We start from the raw sequence: 18,218 nt of genomic DNA, 5'->3' as shown, positions 1-18,218 counted from the left end.
GTATGGGTGTGCAGTGTGTGTATGGGGGCAGTGTGTGTATGGGTATGCAGTGTGTGTGTGTGGGGCAGTGTGTGTATGGGTGGGCAGTGTGTGTATGGGGGGCAGTGTGTGTATGGGTGTGCAGTGTGTGTATGGGGGCAGTGTGTATGGGTGTGCAGTGTGTGTATGGGTGTGCAGTGTGTGTATGGGGGCAGTGTTTGTGGGCAGTGTGTGTGTATGGGGGCAGTGTGTGTGTGTATGGGGGCAGTGTGTGTATGGGGGCAGTGTATGTGTGTATGGAGGTCAGTGTGTGTGTATGGGGGCAGTGTATGTGTGCATGGGGGCAATGTGTGTGTATGGGGGGCAGTGTGTGTGTATGGGGGCAGTGTGTGTATGGGGGGCAGTGTATGTATGGGGGGAAGTGTGTGTGTGAGTGGCAGTGTATGTATGGGGGGCAGTGTATGTGTGTATGGGGGCAGTGTGTGTATGGGGCAGTGTGTGTGTATGGGGGCAGTGTGTGTCAATGAGGGGCAGTGTGTTTATGGGGGCTGTGTGTGTGTATGGGGGGCAGTGTGTGTATGGGGGGCAGTGTATGTGTGTATGGGGGTAGTGTATGTGTGTATGGGGGCAGTGTGTGTATGGTGGGCAGTGTGTGTATGGGGGCAGTGTATGTGTGTATGGGGGCAGTGTGTGTGTATGGGGCAGTGTTTGTATGGGGGGGAGGAGGGTAGGGAGTCTTTTTAATGAAATATAAAAAAAAATATTTAATAAAATAAATATATTTATGTCCCCCCTCCCTTTATTGAGGAGGAGGGGGGAACATTTCTCCATCCCTGGTCGTCCCAGTGGGAATCCCTGGTGGTTCCAGTGTGGAGTGAGCTCTAGCCCGCACTCCAGGGCTAGAGTTCACTCTTGCGAGATTTGGATCATTACTGTGGTAACCGCGGCAACGCTCCATGCTCGCAAGAGGAGGACCTGGAGGAGTTTCAGGCTGAGCACCCGGGTCCTCTCTCCCTTCCTGCCGGCTGTCAGCAATGTGCCTGCGGACCGGGGAGGGAGATCACTTTGACAATGCCAGCCCTACATTAGCCGGCAGGGGAGAATCTCGGGGGGGGCAATTGCCCCGTTGCCCCCCCCCCCCCAGATCTGCCAATGGCCTGAAGAAGTGATGTTATCAGAGTCCAAACAGATGTTCAAACAGCTACTAGATGCATACTTGCAAAAACAGAATTTTCAACAATATAATCTTTCAATGTAGGGTAATAACTGCTTGAGCCAAGGATATATCTGACTGCCATTCTAGGTTCAAGAAGGAACTTCTTTCCTAGCTTGTTGCACAATTGTGCTTCTGTAACGGCACCCCCAGGCATAAAAGGGGTTAACAGCCGTTTAGTAGATCTTCCCTTCCAGAGACACAGGCACAGCTACTGTAGACACCAACCCACCAAACCAGAGAAGCATATGAATGCCATAAACAGCTGAACTGGAACCATATGAATGCTGTAAACAGCCGAATAGGAAAAACCATACAAATAGGTTTACACTCCTAGCAGTCAAACTGGAACAGCATACAGTAAATCCCCCCAAAGACGAGACAGGGCTCTGTGTTGAAGGTCAAGCAGTGGTCTGGTTTAATGTGGGCTACCTGCCCGGTATTTATGCAGGTCTTCCACCTGGTGGACACTCCCCTAGGGGACCAGATGGAAGACTGGGACACAAATGGTAAAATGACCAATCACAGGCATACAGGGTTAAAACACTCCCACAGTACACTACAATCCCTCCCCTCTATCCTGGAGATAATTGGAGAAGTAATCCAATTATCTCCAAGGACAGAGGCAAAACTCCATTAACCACATGGTTACAGTAAAACACTAAAATACAATAAAATACATAATGTTGCAAATAATGAATAAAACATATACATTCTACCTTTCCCCAGATAACTTATATCTGAGCAACATTATTACCGAATGGCGCTCAGATCACATACCTACAGTTCAATCGCCATGGAGCCAAAGTCTTTCCCATAGTCTTTCGTTATACGCATAAGCTCCATGGCATGGCTATCTGGAGTGATGCTGTTCATACGGATAAACTACCGAATGAACAGGCAGTCGGTTAAATGACCGAAGGCAGAAGTAGGGAGGCTGACGGCTCAGCGGTGTTCGCGCCAATAAGTGTCCGTTTCTAGTTCCATAGTTTGGGCGCTGAACACCGCTGGCCGTTCAGGACTTTAAAATGGCCGCCACCACGTGTTCAGCAAACGAACAAAGGCCACCCAGTATTCGTCAATTAAGCTGCGGTTAACCGCAGCTTCTGGGAGGTAAATTGCCGACACACTCCAGCTCCCAGGTGGTCCAGTAATTCGTGCGTTGGGTCGGTAGATTGGATCTACCGACCGCCGGGCAGAAAGGCACGAACAAGCCTTTTCTGCAGGCGAAAGGAATACTTTAAACATGGGGCCATAGTCCAAAGGCAACAGGCGGGCAACCAGGCTCCTCCAATGCAATGTGGCGAGATTGGTCTCGTCACAGCTTCAAACAGTTTTCTTCCTTCTTTTGGATCAACAGCAAACAACAAATGTGAGGAAGGCTGAACTTGATGGACATGTGATCACTCAGAGAGCTGGAGGTGCTGCCTGGACTGTTAGGCAGTCCCCCTGACTGGGATCAAGGAGGGAGGTAACTCTTGATAGTGCGTGCAGGGGGTAAGGGGGTGCCAAACCGGGCTTTCTATGCCAGCCTGCGACGTTAAAGCCCAGCTTTTGCAGGACGACATAGAACACTCTGCATCGCGAAGGGATTAAATATCACATACAGACACACACTTTACATCATACATCCACGCAACAGTTAATATATATTCACATTACATAACTATAAAAACATAGGGGAAGAATACTGGGTGCACACCCTAATGAAGTAGGCTGCGAATGTGCACTTAACACTAAGAACTAACTTCCCTTTATAATGTTTATAATATTGCACATCATTATTTATTGTTTTTTAATACAAATGTTCTATATTCCTATGCATTATAAAAAATAGAATATAATATAAATACCTGATGGAGTTTCAGGGACATTTTAACTGCACGAGAAACAACTGTGTGAAGCAAATCCATATCTGCAAATACCCACTCATCTTGAACTGATATTCGAAAGTCTCCTTTAAATAGGTTATGTAGTCCACATAGAAACGAATCCAAGCTGAAATATGAATGCATTATTTTTACATTTATTTTTATATTTATATAACTATTAAGTTAACAGTTTAATATGCTTTACAAATGATTTAGCTACAAATATTCACATAAACTTTACCAGTAACATATTAATGAAGAGGTTTTAGTGTATAGATCATACATTATTATTATTATTATTATTATTATTATTATTGCCATTTATATAGCGCCAACAGATTCCGCAGTCCTTTACAATATTATGAGAGGGGGGATTTTACTATAAGTAGGACAATTACAAGAAAACTAACAGGAACGATAGGTTGAAGAGGACCCTGCTCAAACAAGCTCACAGTCTATAGGAGGTGAGGTATAAAACACAAGAGGTTACTGTGTGTTACAAAACTATTACCAACCAGGATTATATTGACTATTTGCTGCACCCTCTCTCGAATGGATTATATATACCCCAGTTCGTCAAACGAACAACCGACAACCCGGCTCCTGGTGTGTGCCACCAATTGATCACCCAGGGAGTTGCGGTTTGTGGTTAACTGCAGGCTAATTGACTGCCCCAGTATATATCCGTTCGTGCTTTATCTACCAATGGTTAAACTACCGAAAGAGGCACGAACGGGGACCACCTTCAATCTGGCGTGTGGCTTCAATTAGAATGTGGAATGTGGAACCGCAGGTTAAGTGCCCCTTCACGGCGGGCTAAATTCGTATCTCGAACAGCGACGACATCCAGCCAGAGAGATTCGGGCACAACTCTGGACGTTATTAGTTCCACGAGTTGACGCCGAGGTCCCGCTGCCTATCGTTGCACCTATAAAACATGGCCGCCATTTTCAGCTTGCGACCCAAATACACGAACAGACTTTCCCTCGACGAAATACAACAGCGGATTCGTGAGTTTGAGTCGCTATTCGGTGAACTAGTGCACATGGACTGGAGCTATAAAATGAGTGGTGAAAGTACTGAAGTAGCCATTAAACTGTTGGAGTTATGTATTTTTAATCTGTTTTCTGTGTGTAAAATAAATGTGGGTTTTAGGCGCTTGGAGATAATTGTATTACTGTAACCGTGACTCATGTTGTAGGGATCCGGGAATCCTAGCTTTGCTATAGCTAGTGGGAGATTCTAGACTTGCAGGTTTCTACCGACTGGAGCATCGTTTGCCTCTCTGACTTCGGGAACCAGGACATCCAAGCGATCCAACCTCCTGCTAGACCGGAGGCAATCGTAACAATTGGTGGACTATCCTGGAATTCCTAAGAGAGATACGGAACGGATGGAGAGCAATTATGATAAGTTGAAACGTACCACTCGAGAGCCGAGGTGGGAACGCGAGCAATCGTCCAAGGAGAGAGCTAATCGCGGACCTAACCGAGATGGATCAGAGTTTCACCATGGCAGAACCCACGGCACTACCCACTGATGAAAATAAAAGAATTGTCAGGGAAAGGCTTCCCCTATACGGGCCGAACCCTTCTGTGGAACTAGTGAGACAGTTGATGGCAGAGGCAGAGGCGGATATCGAAAGAGCTCGAGCCCATGAGCGCAGCATGAGAACCGCACAACCTGAGAACACCGTCAACGCAAACAGCAACCCCACGGAAGGGACGGGACAACCGAAGATCCCGTTCGCAGCATTTAAACCTTTCGTGGAGAACGAGATGGGGATCGATGAGTTTTTAACCGACTTTGAGCGGCAATGTGCCTTGCATCAAATCCCCACCACAGCTTGGCTGCGGATACTGTAAGGAAAATTGGCCGGTCGAGCCATGGAGGCTTTCAGGACTCTTAGCACTGAGGAAGTGGCCCAATACCCGCTTGTCAAAAAAACTTTACTAAAACGGTACGCGGTAACCCCTGACACGTACCGCCGACAATTCCGTGACACTAAAAAGAAAACAAATGATACCCATGCCGAATGGGCACACCGAATGCGGAGAGCAACTACCCACTGGATGAATGAGTGTCGAGCAGTCACAGCGGCTGAAGTTTTGGAACTATTTTTATTAGAACATTTCTATGAGGGACTCGAGGAAAAAGGCCGAGAGTGGTTAAAAGACCGACGACCGGGTGATCTCAATGAGGCAGCGAGACTGGCCGACGAACACCAGGATGCTCAGGTACATGAATTTAGAGAGAGAGCGGGGATTCGAGCACAACTCTGGCCGTTATTAGTTCCACGACTTGACGCCGAGCGCCGAGGTCAGGCTGCCTAATGTTGCACCTAAAAACATGGCCGCCATTTTCAGCTTGCGACCCAAATACACGAACAGACTTTCCCTTGACGAAATACAACAGCGGGTTCGTGAGTTTGAGTCGCTATTCGGTGAACTAGTGCACACGGACTGGAGCTATAAAATGAGTGGTGAAAGTACCGAAGTAGCCATTAAACTGTTGGAGTTATGTATTTTTAATCTGTTTTCTGTGTGTAAAATAAACATGGGTTTTGGTCGCTTGGAGATAATTGTATTACTGTAACCGTTGGATTCATTATCTCCAAGCTGTGTGGTAGCAAGTTCAAATGATACAATGTCTTATGATTGGTTAACTTGTTGTATTGTACATGTATCCCACCAGGTCCACAGGGGGCTGTCCTTGGACCTGGGGACTTGCATAAATTGCAGCAGAGAGGTCAAAAAGAATTAATATGGAGTAGTGGCCTTTGAATTTAGCTGCGATTAGCTGTGATTAGGTCGTTAGGTCAGTGAGAGAGTTGGAATTGAGGAAGTAAGACATGAGGGCAAAGTCTTTCCAGAAGCTTTGAGGCAAAAGGGAGGAGGGATATGGGATGATAGTTAGATGGGGAGGATGAGTAAAGAGATGTTTGTGGCAGAAATGCCTCTGCCACGTGTTCTTGGAGGGGCCTGCTTGCCAGCCTCCAAAAGACAATGGGCCCTGTGACGGACTGCCTGGCAACCCGACTGGGTACCTCTGTCAATCGATGCTTCGTAGCTGAGTATCATAAGCACTGCACCGGACACCATAAGCACCGTAACACCTTAGCCACCACAGCTTGGCTGGGGTCTCACCGTCCCTTCCCACCCTGGACCATACTCCTGAATCCAGCTCCCAGTGGGAAGGCTTCTGCTCCAAAAAGAGTATAGCAGTTTTAGTGTATAGATCATACATTATTATTATTATTATTATTATTATTATTATTATTATTATTATTATGTGTAGCTCTTAAAAGAGCTAGTGATTATAGCCAGTATAGTAATCCAAAGCAGGTATAGCTGGTATAGCTGTACCCTACAATCACGAGATGAGGCTGCGTGTTGAGGGTGAAGTGAATGGATTATATTGGTACCATACTTGGACTTTTATGACAACCCCATGCAAGGGGCACTCCCACCTTGACCTGAGAGTAAACCACAGCAGAACCAAACACACAATTATATTGGCTCTCAGATCCAGGACACCCTCCCATACATAAACAGATAATCCCTCCTCTTTGCCTGGGAGATAATTGGATCAGGAACTGTACTAATCTAATCCAATTATCTCCAAGTACAGAAAAACACACTTTTTCCCAAACACCCACAAAAGTACCCCAAAAACACATAAACCCCCACAAAAGTTACATCCCCTGATAGCCCTGATCTGGGTGACCAACATATCCAAAAAATCACCTAGATCAGTTCAGGGATTCAGGAATTTCCTGGAAGTCATTTATTTATTGGGAACTGTGACACAAACTTACAAACCAATAACACTAAGACACTAATAACAGTAAGGCACCCCCACACATGGCATACATTCCCTCCCCTCTGCCTGGGAGATAATTGAGTCAGATACTGTATTAACCCTATTATCTCCAGCCAGAAAAACCACACATTTCTATAAAGTCCCAAAAGTACCCAAAAACACATAATATCACCACAAATGTTACACCCCTTGATAGCCCTGATCTGGGTGACCAACATATCCCGAAAATCACCCAGATCAGTTCAGGGGTTCAGCAATTTTATGGGAGTCACTTATTTGAACGACCGCAGGCATGGTCCCATGCCCAAAACAGTTCCAGAGAATCAGGGCTTGCGGTCAGTCTAGTTCGGTAGTTTGAAAACAAACAAACCATCGAACAGAGTCAATAATCTTACCCTGGAGCTTGTTCACCTCATCCAGATGAATTAACCCGCCCAAACAGTTCCCTACTAAGTTGAATAGAATCGAAAGCAGGCGATGATGGAAGTCCAGCGGTGTTCGGGAGTTTCTGTATCCAATTTTAGTTCCATGAGATTCATGCCCAAACACCGCTTCCTGCGTTCATCCAAACAAGATGGCCGCCACCTCATGGTTGCCCATAGGAATTGTGGCCACCCAGACTAACAATTAGAACACCGCGGTGAGAAACGTTCCAAGTTGTTAATAGGTGTTAACAAGCTCCAGGGTGTATCTCTGGTTCGTGCGGTTGTTCGGTAACCGAACTGTAACGGATCACCTGGCACCCCGACTGGGTAGCTCCATTGATGGATGCTCCTAGTGCTTCCCGAGGGCTCCAAGCACTCCACTTGACACCATAAGCACTGCAGACCCCACGAACCGCTGCAGCTTTGTTAGGGTCTTGCCATCTTCTACCCACCCTGGACCTACAACAAGGCTCCAGGCTCCAGTGGGTGAACCTCTCTTCCTTAAGAGAGCGAAGCAGGAACAAGCTCTTAAAAGAGCTTTGTGATTATAGCCACCTGAGTATAATCCCAAATGCACAAACAGAATCTTTTAAAAGCATTTTAGCCAGGTCTATTGCAGGGTCTATAGTCCTAAGGCAGGAGGCTGGCAAACAGACTCCTCCAAAAGCCAGTTGCGAGGTTCTGTTCGCCACAGGCTCTTTAAAAACGTATGTGATTTCTGTACTTTTGTACTCCAGAAAGTTAGCCCTGATTCCCTGGAACTGTTTTGGGCATAGGACCATGTGCACGGTCGGTCAAAATGATGACTTCCGTGGAAATCCCGAACCCCTGAACCGATCTGGGTGATTTTTGGATGTGTTGGTCCCACAGATCGGGGCTATCAGAGGATATGACTTTTGTGAGCTCTCTTTGTGTTTTAGGGGTATTTCTGGGGTGTTGTTGTATTGCATGTTTCTTGTACTGAGAGATAATGTAATTATATGTTTGTGTACTCAAGTAATTATCTCTCAGGCACAGGGGAGGGATTACCCGGTTTTATGTGGGAGTGTCCTGGATCTGAGAGCCAATGTAATTGTGTGTAGTCTACTCTCAGGTCCAGAGGGGAGTGCTCCTTGCATGGGGACCTGCATATAAGGCCAGTTGTGGCTGCCAATAAATGAGTTCCTACCTACCCTCAACATAGAGTCTCATCTCATGTGGGGGGGGGGGGGGGGACAGCTGTATCTGCTCTGGGCAAACAAACAAAGGTATGGGACCGCGCCGGTGGGCAAAGTAAATGGAATTAAAAGTCCTGGTTAAGGTAATAATATTGAAATAGAGTCCAGTATAATGGAACTTTGGTCCTATGTTGGTCTCTGAAGTTGTAGGGTATTGCTCCTTGCAGATATATGGAGGAGGGCGATGAATGATGAAGATAATAATGATAAAGGGTGATCCAAAAGGTATCCAAATAAAATAGGAGAGATAATACTCACTTTTTGTAGAGCTTAATCCAGCTCTGGTATGAATAGCTTGCAGCGGTATGATCCCCGCTTATGGGATATGCGGTGAGTATCCTCTTCAGTGTAGTGACAGACAGCCAGGGGGGGAGATAAAACAAAAAACAGTGATGGTGCAGTATGTTCTAAAAGTGTATAAAAGTATTTAAATATAGTAGATCCACTCACATTTAATAGAGCTTATACTAGCTCTAGTGTAGTAGGCATACAGCGGTATAATCCCTGCCTCTGGGATATGTGGTGAGCGATCTTGAAATGGTTCTTAAGATGGTAACAGGATCTCAGGGAGAAGATAATAAAACAGCAATAGTGCTCTCAGTAAAATAATGCAGGTATATAAAATATAATAAAATATACTCACAATGTATAGGGCAAGCTAACTGCTCTATGATACAGGTACGGGTGGTATAATCCCCACCTAAGGATTCTTTGGAGTATAGGAGATAACTTTCTGTTTTTTGGTATCTGCTCTGGGGATTGCTATCTAACTATACTCCCCTGGGTTATAATCACTTGCTCTTGCAAGAGCACCCTGCTCTGCTCTCTGGCTTAGGAGAGGTCAACCCACCGGAAGCTGGGTCCAGGTCTTGGGTCCAGGGTGGGTGGAGGACAGCGAGACCCCCAACCCAGCTGTAACGCTGGAAGTGGTGACTACGGTGCTAATGGTGTCTGGTGGAGTGCTCAGGCGTACTCGGAGGTACTAGGAAGCAGCGATTGGCGGAGGCATCCGGTCGGGGTGCCAGGCGGTCTGTCACAATGTTTTTCTCAGGATAGGCACTACACCAGAAGAGAGAGAGAGCAGTTGAAGATGTGTGTTAAGGAAGGCACAAGACAAGGGGAGAGAGATCTGATAAGGTGAGATGGGACAGGATCAAGTGGGCAAATGGTGGGGCGAGAGTAAAGTAGAAGCGCAGCCACCTCTTGTTCAGTAGCCGGGGAGAAAGTATGAAGGGTAGGAAAGGCATGATCTACTTGTGGTTGAGAAAGAGAACGGCCAGGTGGGGATAATTCTTTCCTTAGCTGTCCAATCTTGTTGGTAAAGTAGCATGGAAAGCTATCGGCTGTAAGGATCGTTTGGGGGGTAGCCACAGCAGGGTGAAAAAGAGAGTTAAAGGTGTTAAAGAGATGCCTGGGATTACGGGAGTATGAAATAATGAGAGAGGAAAAGTATGACTGTTTGGCGAGGGCAAGGGCTGCGCTGTATGAACACAATATGAATCTATAATGGAGAAAGTCTGACTGGGTTCGAGACTTCCTCCTGGAGCATTCAGCACAACGGGAGCATCTTTGCAAGTGGCGTGTTGATTTAGTATGCCCCAGTTGGGGGCATGTCCTCCTCGAGGTGCATGTTTGGAGCACGGCTGCAGCGTTCAAGGCAGAGGTGAGGATAGTGTTATATGTGGAGATGGCCAGTGAGGGACAGGAGTTGTAGTTGGATAGCAGTTGTGGATCAATATCAGCTGACAGCTGCTGGAAGTCAATAGAATTAAGGTTCCTCCTGAGTTTAGGGGGGTTAGACTGAGGTTGTTGGATGAGGGGGTACTCAAGAGCAAACGATAAAAAGTGGTGATCATAGAGAGGGAATGGAGTGTTGCAGAAATTAGATACTGTAAGAGAAAATGAGCTCAAGGGTATTGGCAGCTACATGGGTGGGAGAATTAGCTCACTGCGACAGCCCGAGGGAGTAAATAATTGAAAATAGTTTAGAGGCTGCTGAGGTTAATGGGAATATTGAAGTCTCTGATAATTAGAGATGGAATAAAAGAAGAGAGGAAATAGGGTAGCCAGGCAGCAAAGTGGTCAAGGAAGAGGAGAGAGGAACCATGGGGGCGATAATAAACAGCAATGTTAGCAGAGAAGGGTTTGAAAAGGCGAATTCAATGAATTTCAAATGATGGGAAAGAGAGGGAAGGGGGGGTGGGTAGAGGTTTGAAGGAGCAGTGAGGTGAGAGGAGAAACCCTACACCCCACCTTTAGATTCAGGCAGTCTTGGGTTACATAGTTACATAGCTGAGAAGAGACTTGAGTCCATCAAGTTCAGCCTTCTCACATATGTTTTTGCTGTTGATCCAAAAGTAGTAAAAAAAAAACCTAGTCTGAAGCGCTTCCAATTTTGCAACAAACTAGGAAAACATTCCTTCTTGACTCCAAAATAGCAGTCAGATGTCTCCTTGGATCAAGCAGCTATTACCCCACTAATTAGACATTATCTTCCTGTATGTTATGTTTTTGCAAGTATTTATCCAATTGCAGTTTAAACATCTGTATGGACTCTGATAAAACCACCTCTTTAGGCAGATAATTCCATATCCTTATTGTTCTTACTGTATCCTTTGTCTTAGATTAAATCTCCTTTCTTCCAGCCTCATGCAGCGCCAAGGAAGTTTACAGAGCAGAAATTCTACATTCTACAACAAACAGAATTTGCAACAAAGGAAAGTGTTAACATTAGATGACTCTTTACAGTATTAGGAAGGCTATATAAATCACATGCAGAGAGGTGTGACTAGGGCTGCATAAAACAAAGTGATTAAACTTCTACATGGCATTGAGAATTGAGAATTGAGCAGTGTTCTATATACCAAAACTGCTTCATTAAGCTAAATTTGTTTTGGTGACTTTAGTGTCCCTTTAATAATGTTACCTACAAGTATAGGGCCACTTTACATTTTGCATATTTTTAAACTTATGTGTTTATTTATTTTTTGGATAAGCTTTCCAAATGCTCGTAATCTGTTAGAAACACAATCTGTTTTACTTTTTCTAACTGATTGTGATTATTTGAAAAGCTTATCTAAAAATATTAAAACAGAATCAGAAGTTATTCTGTTAGGAAAAAAAAAATACTTCAAATGAATTATCAACAAAAATTCCCACATACTAATACGGACTTCTGTAGAGAAATATTTGGAAAAGTTTTTTTGTTTGTTTTTTACTAACAGACTGGAATTGTTTCTGACTCTGTTTCAAATTAATTAAAATCAAGACCCTAATCTAATGTTCAATAGATTGGCTTATTAAAAGTTCCAGTCAGATGTAATATATATCCCACTAAATGTAAACTGTTGCTGCCATCATAGCAGTCATCGTGGAATAGATCAGTGGTTCCAAACCTTTTTTCACTTGAGTACCCCTTGGCAGTCCATTTCCAATTGTACCCATCATATTAGCAAAATGTTTGTTGTTCATATAGTTGCTGTTTCAAACTTTTATGCTTTTCTCTGCCCCAGACTCCCCTGTTTTTCTGCCCCAGCCATCTCTGCTTCTCCTTTGCCCCTACATTGCTCTATTTGATCCCCACTGCCTCAGGCTCTCCCTGCTTCTTCTCTGCCCCAGGCCCTCCCTGCTTCTCCAGGCTTCCCCTACTTCGCACTGTGCAGATAGATACACTGACACAAATGCAGATACACAGACACATACACTGACACGTGCAGATACTCGGATACACACTGATACAGATACACAAAATCACACAAAGACACATATACAGATGAACAGATATACAGATACAAACAATGACACACATACAGTTGCACAGACACACAGGTACGTACACTGACACACATACAGATGTACAGACACACATATTCAAGCAATGACACTCACACAGTGTGTGATACACATACACACCCTGACACACATTCAGATAGATAGACACACAGATACAATCACTGACACACATGCAGATACACTGACACAAATGCAGGTACACAGACACACAGATGCAAACATTGACACACATACAGATGCATAGACACACTGATACACATACTGACAGACATGCAGATACAAACACAGACACACATACAGATACACAGATTCAAACACTGACACACATACAGATACAGACACACAAACAAATTCAAACACTGGCACACATACAGATGCAAACATTAACACACATGCAGATACATACACTGACTCACATAAAGATGCATCATCTGGCATACATACAGATATCCAGACACACAGATACAAACACTGCCACACATGCAATACACAGCCACACAGATGCAAACAATTACACAAATGCAGGTACACAGAAACAGTGGTGCAAACACTGACACACATACAGTTGTACAGACACACAGATACAAACAACGACACACTCACATAGATACAGAGATACAGATACACACACTGACACACATGCAGATACATAGACACACATATACAAACACTGAAACACATGCAGATACAGACATACATATAGGTACACAGACACTGACACATGAACAGATACAGACACATTAACAAACACTGACACACATTCATATACACACACTAGCATACATGCAGATACAGAGTCACATGATGAAACATGTAGATATACAGACACACATGCAGTTGCAAAGGCACACTGAAGCACATACTGACACACATGCAGATACACAGATACAAACACTGATACACACACTGACATAAATGCAGATACAGATACAAACACAGCCACAGATACGCACTGACACATACAGATGTACAGACACACAGATACACACTGCCACACATGTAGATACACAGACACAGATGCAAACACTGACATACATACTGTTGCACAGACACACTGATCACACACTGACACACATACAGTTGCACAGACACACTGATACTGTCATGGCACACCGGGAAAGGCTGGTGCGCTATGCTCACTCACCAGACGCCACATGGATTTTGGCATCCTGGGAGTAGGGGATGCGCCAAACCCTCCTTCCAGCCACCAGCTTATACCGCAGCACTTCAGCAGCATGCCATGAGTGCAAGGAACACCGCACTCTCTCCTCGCCCGCCGGCCACTGCAGCTACTCCATGTGGGTTGCGACATGCAGGGGAAGGCAGGCATGCCCTGTCTGCCCTTATGCCTACCTTTCCTACTGTGGGCATGTTGGGTGATATGTGTTGTGTGTTCTCCATGCTGCTCCAGGATCCCCTTAAAGTGACAAAACTCTGGGGAATCCAGCTTAGCAGCATGGTTTTGCAAGGTAAATGCACAACCTGACATAGCGTCCTGCCCACAAAGGGAGGTGTGGACACCTAGTCACCCAGAGGAACTTTTCACTTATATAGGCCAATAGCAGAGCACTAGTTTCCCATAGGCTTTCTCCGCTGGTAATCCAGTAGCATTTAAGGAACAAGGGGTTAACACAGGAAAAACAGCAGCAGTAGTAAATAAAATAATCCAGGAATATCCCATCACCTTTCCCAATAACTGGATGACACACAGTATCAGGAGCAGAACTGATCTTTAATCCCACATACCCTGCCTTTATGCATCTCTCTCATGCAAAGGAGACACCCACAGAAAATTATACAGTAACCAATCATATACAGGTTACAACCCACACATCTCCCCCACTCAGCCTGACAGATAATCCAATTATTCAGCACACACTTTTCCCCATTTTCTGTATGTACCCCAAATACATAAGATACACCCCTAAATCCTACATCCCCTGATAGCCCTGATCTGGGTGAGCAACATACTCAAAAATCACCCAGATCGGATCAGGGGTTCGGGAATTACATGGATGTGTTTGACCTACCGCACACGAGGCAGTAGCCAAAAACAATTCCATGCATTTTGACCTTGTGGTCGGTCTTTGTTCGTGGAGTAAAAGTCACGAAAATACTGAGTAGATGAGCTGTGCTTGTATTTGTATAAATCTCCTTTTACCGAACGTCGGGCTGTTCGTGTGTTTCCTCGCAAAGAGATGGAAGTTTGGAGGTCTCGGTGGTGTTCGCGTGGTCAAGTGTCCGATTTGGGTTCCAGACACTCGACACCAATCACCGCTGGGTGTTCGTATGGCAAGATAGCCGCCGCCACGTGTTTGTATGCCGAATGGCGGCCACCCAGGAAATACACAGTGCGTTTGTATCTTTTTCAATTAGATGGCAATAAAGATGGCTGGGGAGGTAAATTGGGGCCCCACTTCTCTCAGGGGTGGTCTGGTTATGTGGTAGTTTGCTCATATGTCGAACGGGGGGATTCACTTTAGTCTCCATGGCTTTCTACCAAACAACCAGACGGATGCTTAGTCACAATTTGCTTGCACACAATAAAAACAAAAGAACATATTGTTGCCAAATGAAAATGTGATGGACAGCCAGATGATATCCATACACTGCTCCCCCTTGCCCACAAGCCGGCATAAACAGTCTGACCCAGCACGGATCGGCTTGGGGATGTCCGGGGTTGCTCACGGATCCTTTTTCCAGGTCAGTTTGTCTAGACAACCCGTTGGCGTTTCCGTTCTGTTTTCCCAGGCGGAACTGGATGTTGAAGTCAAATGGCTGCAGCGCCAAACTCCAGCGTAGCAGTCGGGCATTGTCCCCAGCCACCCGGTTTAGCCAGAACTACGGGTTGCGATCCGTGAGCAAAGAAAAGGTCTGTCCATACAAGTAGGGTTGCAAATTTTTCAGGGCCCACACCACAGCCAGGCATTCCTTCTCGATGGTGGCGCAGTTTACTTCTCTGGGTAACAGCTTCCAACAGATGTAAGCCACGGGATGTTCTCCGCCATCGGCCCCAACTTGGCTCAGTACTGCCCCCAATCCAAACATAGAAGCATCTGTGTGAACAAGAAAACGTTTAGTTGGATTGGGAGCTGCCAAGACAGGGGCATTTAGAAGTGCATGTGACGAAGTGCCCTTCGCCACTTTGTCCTGGAGAGGCCTGCTTGCCTGCCTCCTCCCCTGCGACTATGGCCCTGGACTGTATTGCTGTAACGAGAATATACCCCTACACGCAGGATCCAGCTAAACAGAAGGCAGTACAGAGGTGAGATACGTCTACCGGACCTTAGAATGGCCGGACTCGACGTATATAGGAGAAGTACAGAGTCAGGAACGATCCGAGGTCAAGGGCACAAAGAGACAGCGTAAACGAGGACTAGCGGGGGTCTGGTACACAGGAAACAGCAAGCCGGCAAACAGAACAGACAAGGATAAAGCGAAAACGAAGTCAGAATACAAAGCCAAGGTCAAATACGGAGGAACACAACTGAACACAACAAGCGCTAAAGGGAACTGAAACAGAAACCACGATAGGGCAAGGAACTAAGGGAAAAGGGTAAGTATAAGTAGCTTCAACACTAATGTGATTGGCTCCTGTCACTTCCACACCACCAAAAGGTAAGTGTATGGGGTGTGTGGGATGACAGGGGCCAATGGGAGCCTTTTGGCAATTTAGGCTCCCACTGTCTCTTTAACCCCTTAATGACACAACTTCTGGAATAAAAGGGAATCATGCCGGAATATATCCGTCGTGTGTCCTTAAGGGGTTAAGAGCGCGCCCGAGACTCGCGGCGTGCTCTTAGATTCAGGCGGGACACGTGACCGCATCTTGCGGTCACTGCCCGCCTTCCTGCCAGAAGCGTCGGATGAGCCGCAGGACCGCGCGCGGCTTGAAGAGAGGACCGCGGCCGGCCCCTGGGAAAGGTGAGTAACGCTACAATTGCCCTGTAAAACTTACATTTGGGTGTGGCGAAACCGACCTCGCCACGTGTCCTTGGAGGGGGCTGATTGCCCGCCTCTTGCCTTTGGACTATGGACCAGACTTTATGGGAATGTGTTAACGCAGATAGCTATGCCATGGGGCCCATTCGTGTAGTTAACCCCTTAAGGACCAAACTTCTGGAATAAAAGGGAATCATGACATGTCACACATGTCATGTGTCCTTAAGGGGTTAAAGACTTCGGCTCCATGGCAATTGAACTGTGTGAATAGGATCTGAAGCGCTATTCGGTAGTTTTGTGTGCTCAGATTCCCAGCTATCTGGAGATATGTGAAATGTCTGTGTGTTATGTGTAAAAGGGGACTTTATGTATTTTAAAGTGTTTTATGTCTTTTTGCAACCATGTGCTCAATGGAGTCTGTCTCTGCCCTGGGAGGTAATTGGATTACTTCTCCAGGAGAGAGGGCTCTGTAAAACCGGTCTGAGACGGAAAGCCATGCTTCATTTAGTCACAAAAGACTTTCCCTTAACTTTTGAACCCCTGGTCTGATTCGTGCCATTTTTTAATATGTTGTTCCCCTGAATGGATTGATTATAAAAATGTAAGTTTTATTCATGTACTATGTAAAATCATAAAGTTATAAAAATGTATAAAAATGTGTAAGTTTTAGCTTGGAGATAATTGAGTAGATATAGTAGGAAACCCAATTATCCCCCAAGCAGAGGGGAGGGAACCTGTGAGCTGTACTATTCTGTTATTGGTTGATTTATATCTCCCCCTGGGTGTGGTCTGTTTGTACCTGACTGTAATAAAAAGCAGGCTGGGTGTTCCAGACCTCAGACCTCTTCTGACCCTCAATACGTAGCCTCGTCTCGTTATTGGAGGGAACTGCTATATCACACTGGGGATTGCTATGCTCTGCATATTCCCCTGAGCTTAATCACTTAGCTCTTTTAAGAGCTTGTTCCGGATACGCTCTCCTGGAGGAGAGGTCTTCCCCACACGGTCCTGGAGGACAGAAGCCGATCCAGGGTGGAAGGAAGACGGCGCGGCTCCAGTTAAGCTACGGCAGTTGTGGAGCCTGCGGTGGTTGTGGTGTCGTCTGCAGTGCTTGGAGTCCTCTGTAAGCGCTAGGGGCATCCATCAACGGAGGGTACTCGGTCGGAGTACACGGAGCTCCGTTACAGTGGTGGCAGCGGTGGGATGGCGTCCTAGTGCGAGGAGAAGCAGCTCGGAGACACTGGTAACGTTTGGAATTACAAATTGAGGGCAACGCTGGTATCCGTACAGTGCCCCTGGCTACAGCAGGATGGAATCAGCTAGTTTTCGGACCGCGTTCCATGATGAGGAGGAGGAGGCGGCAGCGGACTACAGGGATGCAGACAGAAAGGAACTCTGGTATGATGCCCTGGAAGACGCCCTGTGGCGGCGAGGTGAGAGTCTCCCCAGTGATGAGCAGTGGCTACAGAAGCGTGTGGCGATGTGGATGTATCTATTGGGAGAGCAGCCCCTGGATGAGTGGGTGACAAGACTAGAGACCCTGGTATGGCGAGAGATCTGGCTAGACAACGCATACCAGGCCCTCTGGTGGCATACCATTCGACTTACTCCCTGGACGGCCGAGCACAACTTACCGAAGGGGGATGATTATGATGGTCCCAGGGGGCCAAAGGTGTCGTCCTTCCCCCCCAGCGGCAGTGGGAACCCCAGGGAGCTGAAGGTGTCATCCTTCCTCCCCAGCGGCAGTGCGTACCCCAGGGGGCCGAAGGTGTCGTCCTTCCCCCCCAGCGGCAGTGTGAACCCCAGGGAGCTGAGGGTGTCGTCCTTCCTCCCCAGCGGCAGTGTGAGTTACAGGGGGCCGAAGGTGTCGCCCTTCCCCCCCAGCGGCAGTGTGAGTTACAGGGGGACGAAGGTGTCATCCTCCCCCCCCCAGCAGCAGTGTGTCCTACAGAGAGCA

The 18,218-nt window shown here is 46.4% G+C and overlaps 1 protein-coding gene across 1 annotated transcript in view; it reads right to left on the bottom strand.

The window, feature by feature from the left end:
• Positions 1-18,218, bottom strand: part of PCNX2 (pecanex 2) — a 3,673,975-nt gene that overhangs the window by 659,644 nt on the left and 2,996,113 nt on the right. The window contains exon 27 of the mRNA XM_063443387.1: positions 3,046-3,190. Coding sequence (XP_063299457.1) covers positions 3,046-3,190 — 145 coding nt within the window. The remainder of the gene's footprint in view (positions 1-3,045; positions 3,191-18,218) is intronic.

Source organism: Pelobates fuscus, chromosome 2, assembly GCF_036172605.1.
Source record: "Pelobates fuscus isolate aPelFus1 chromosome 2, aPelFus1.pri, whole genome shotgun sequence".
Classification (NCBI taxonomy): domain Eukaryota; kingdom Metazoa; phylum Chordata; class Amphibia; order Anura; family Pelobatidae; genus Pelobates; species Pelobates fuscus.
The sequence above is the reverse complement of the archived record's forward strand: the minus strand, read 5'-3'. Positions and strand labels throughout refer to the sequence as shown.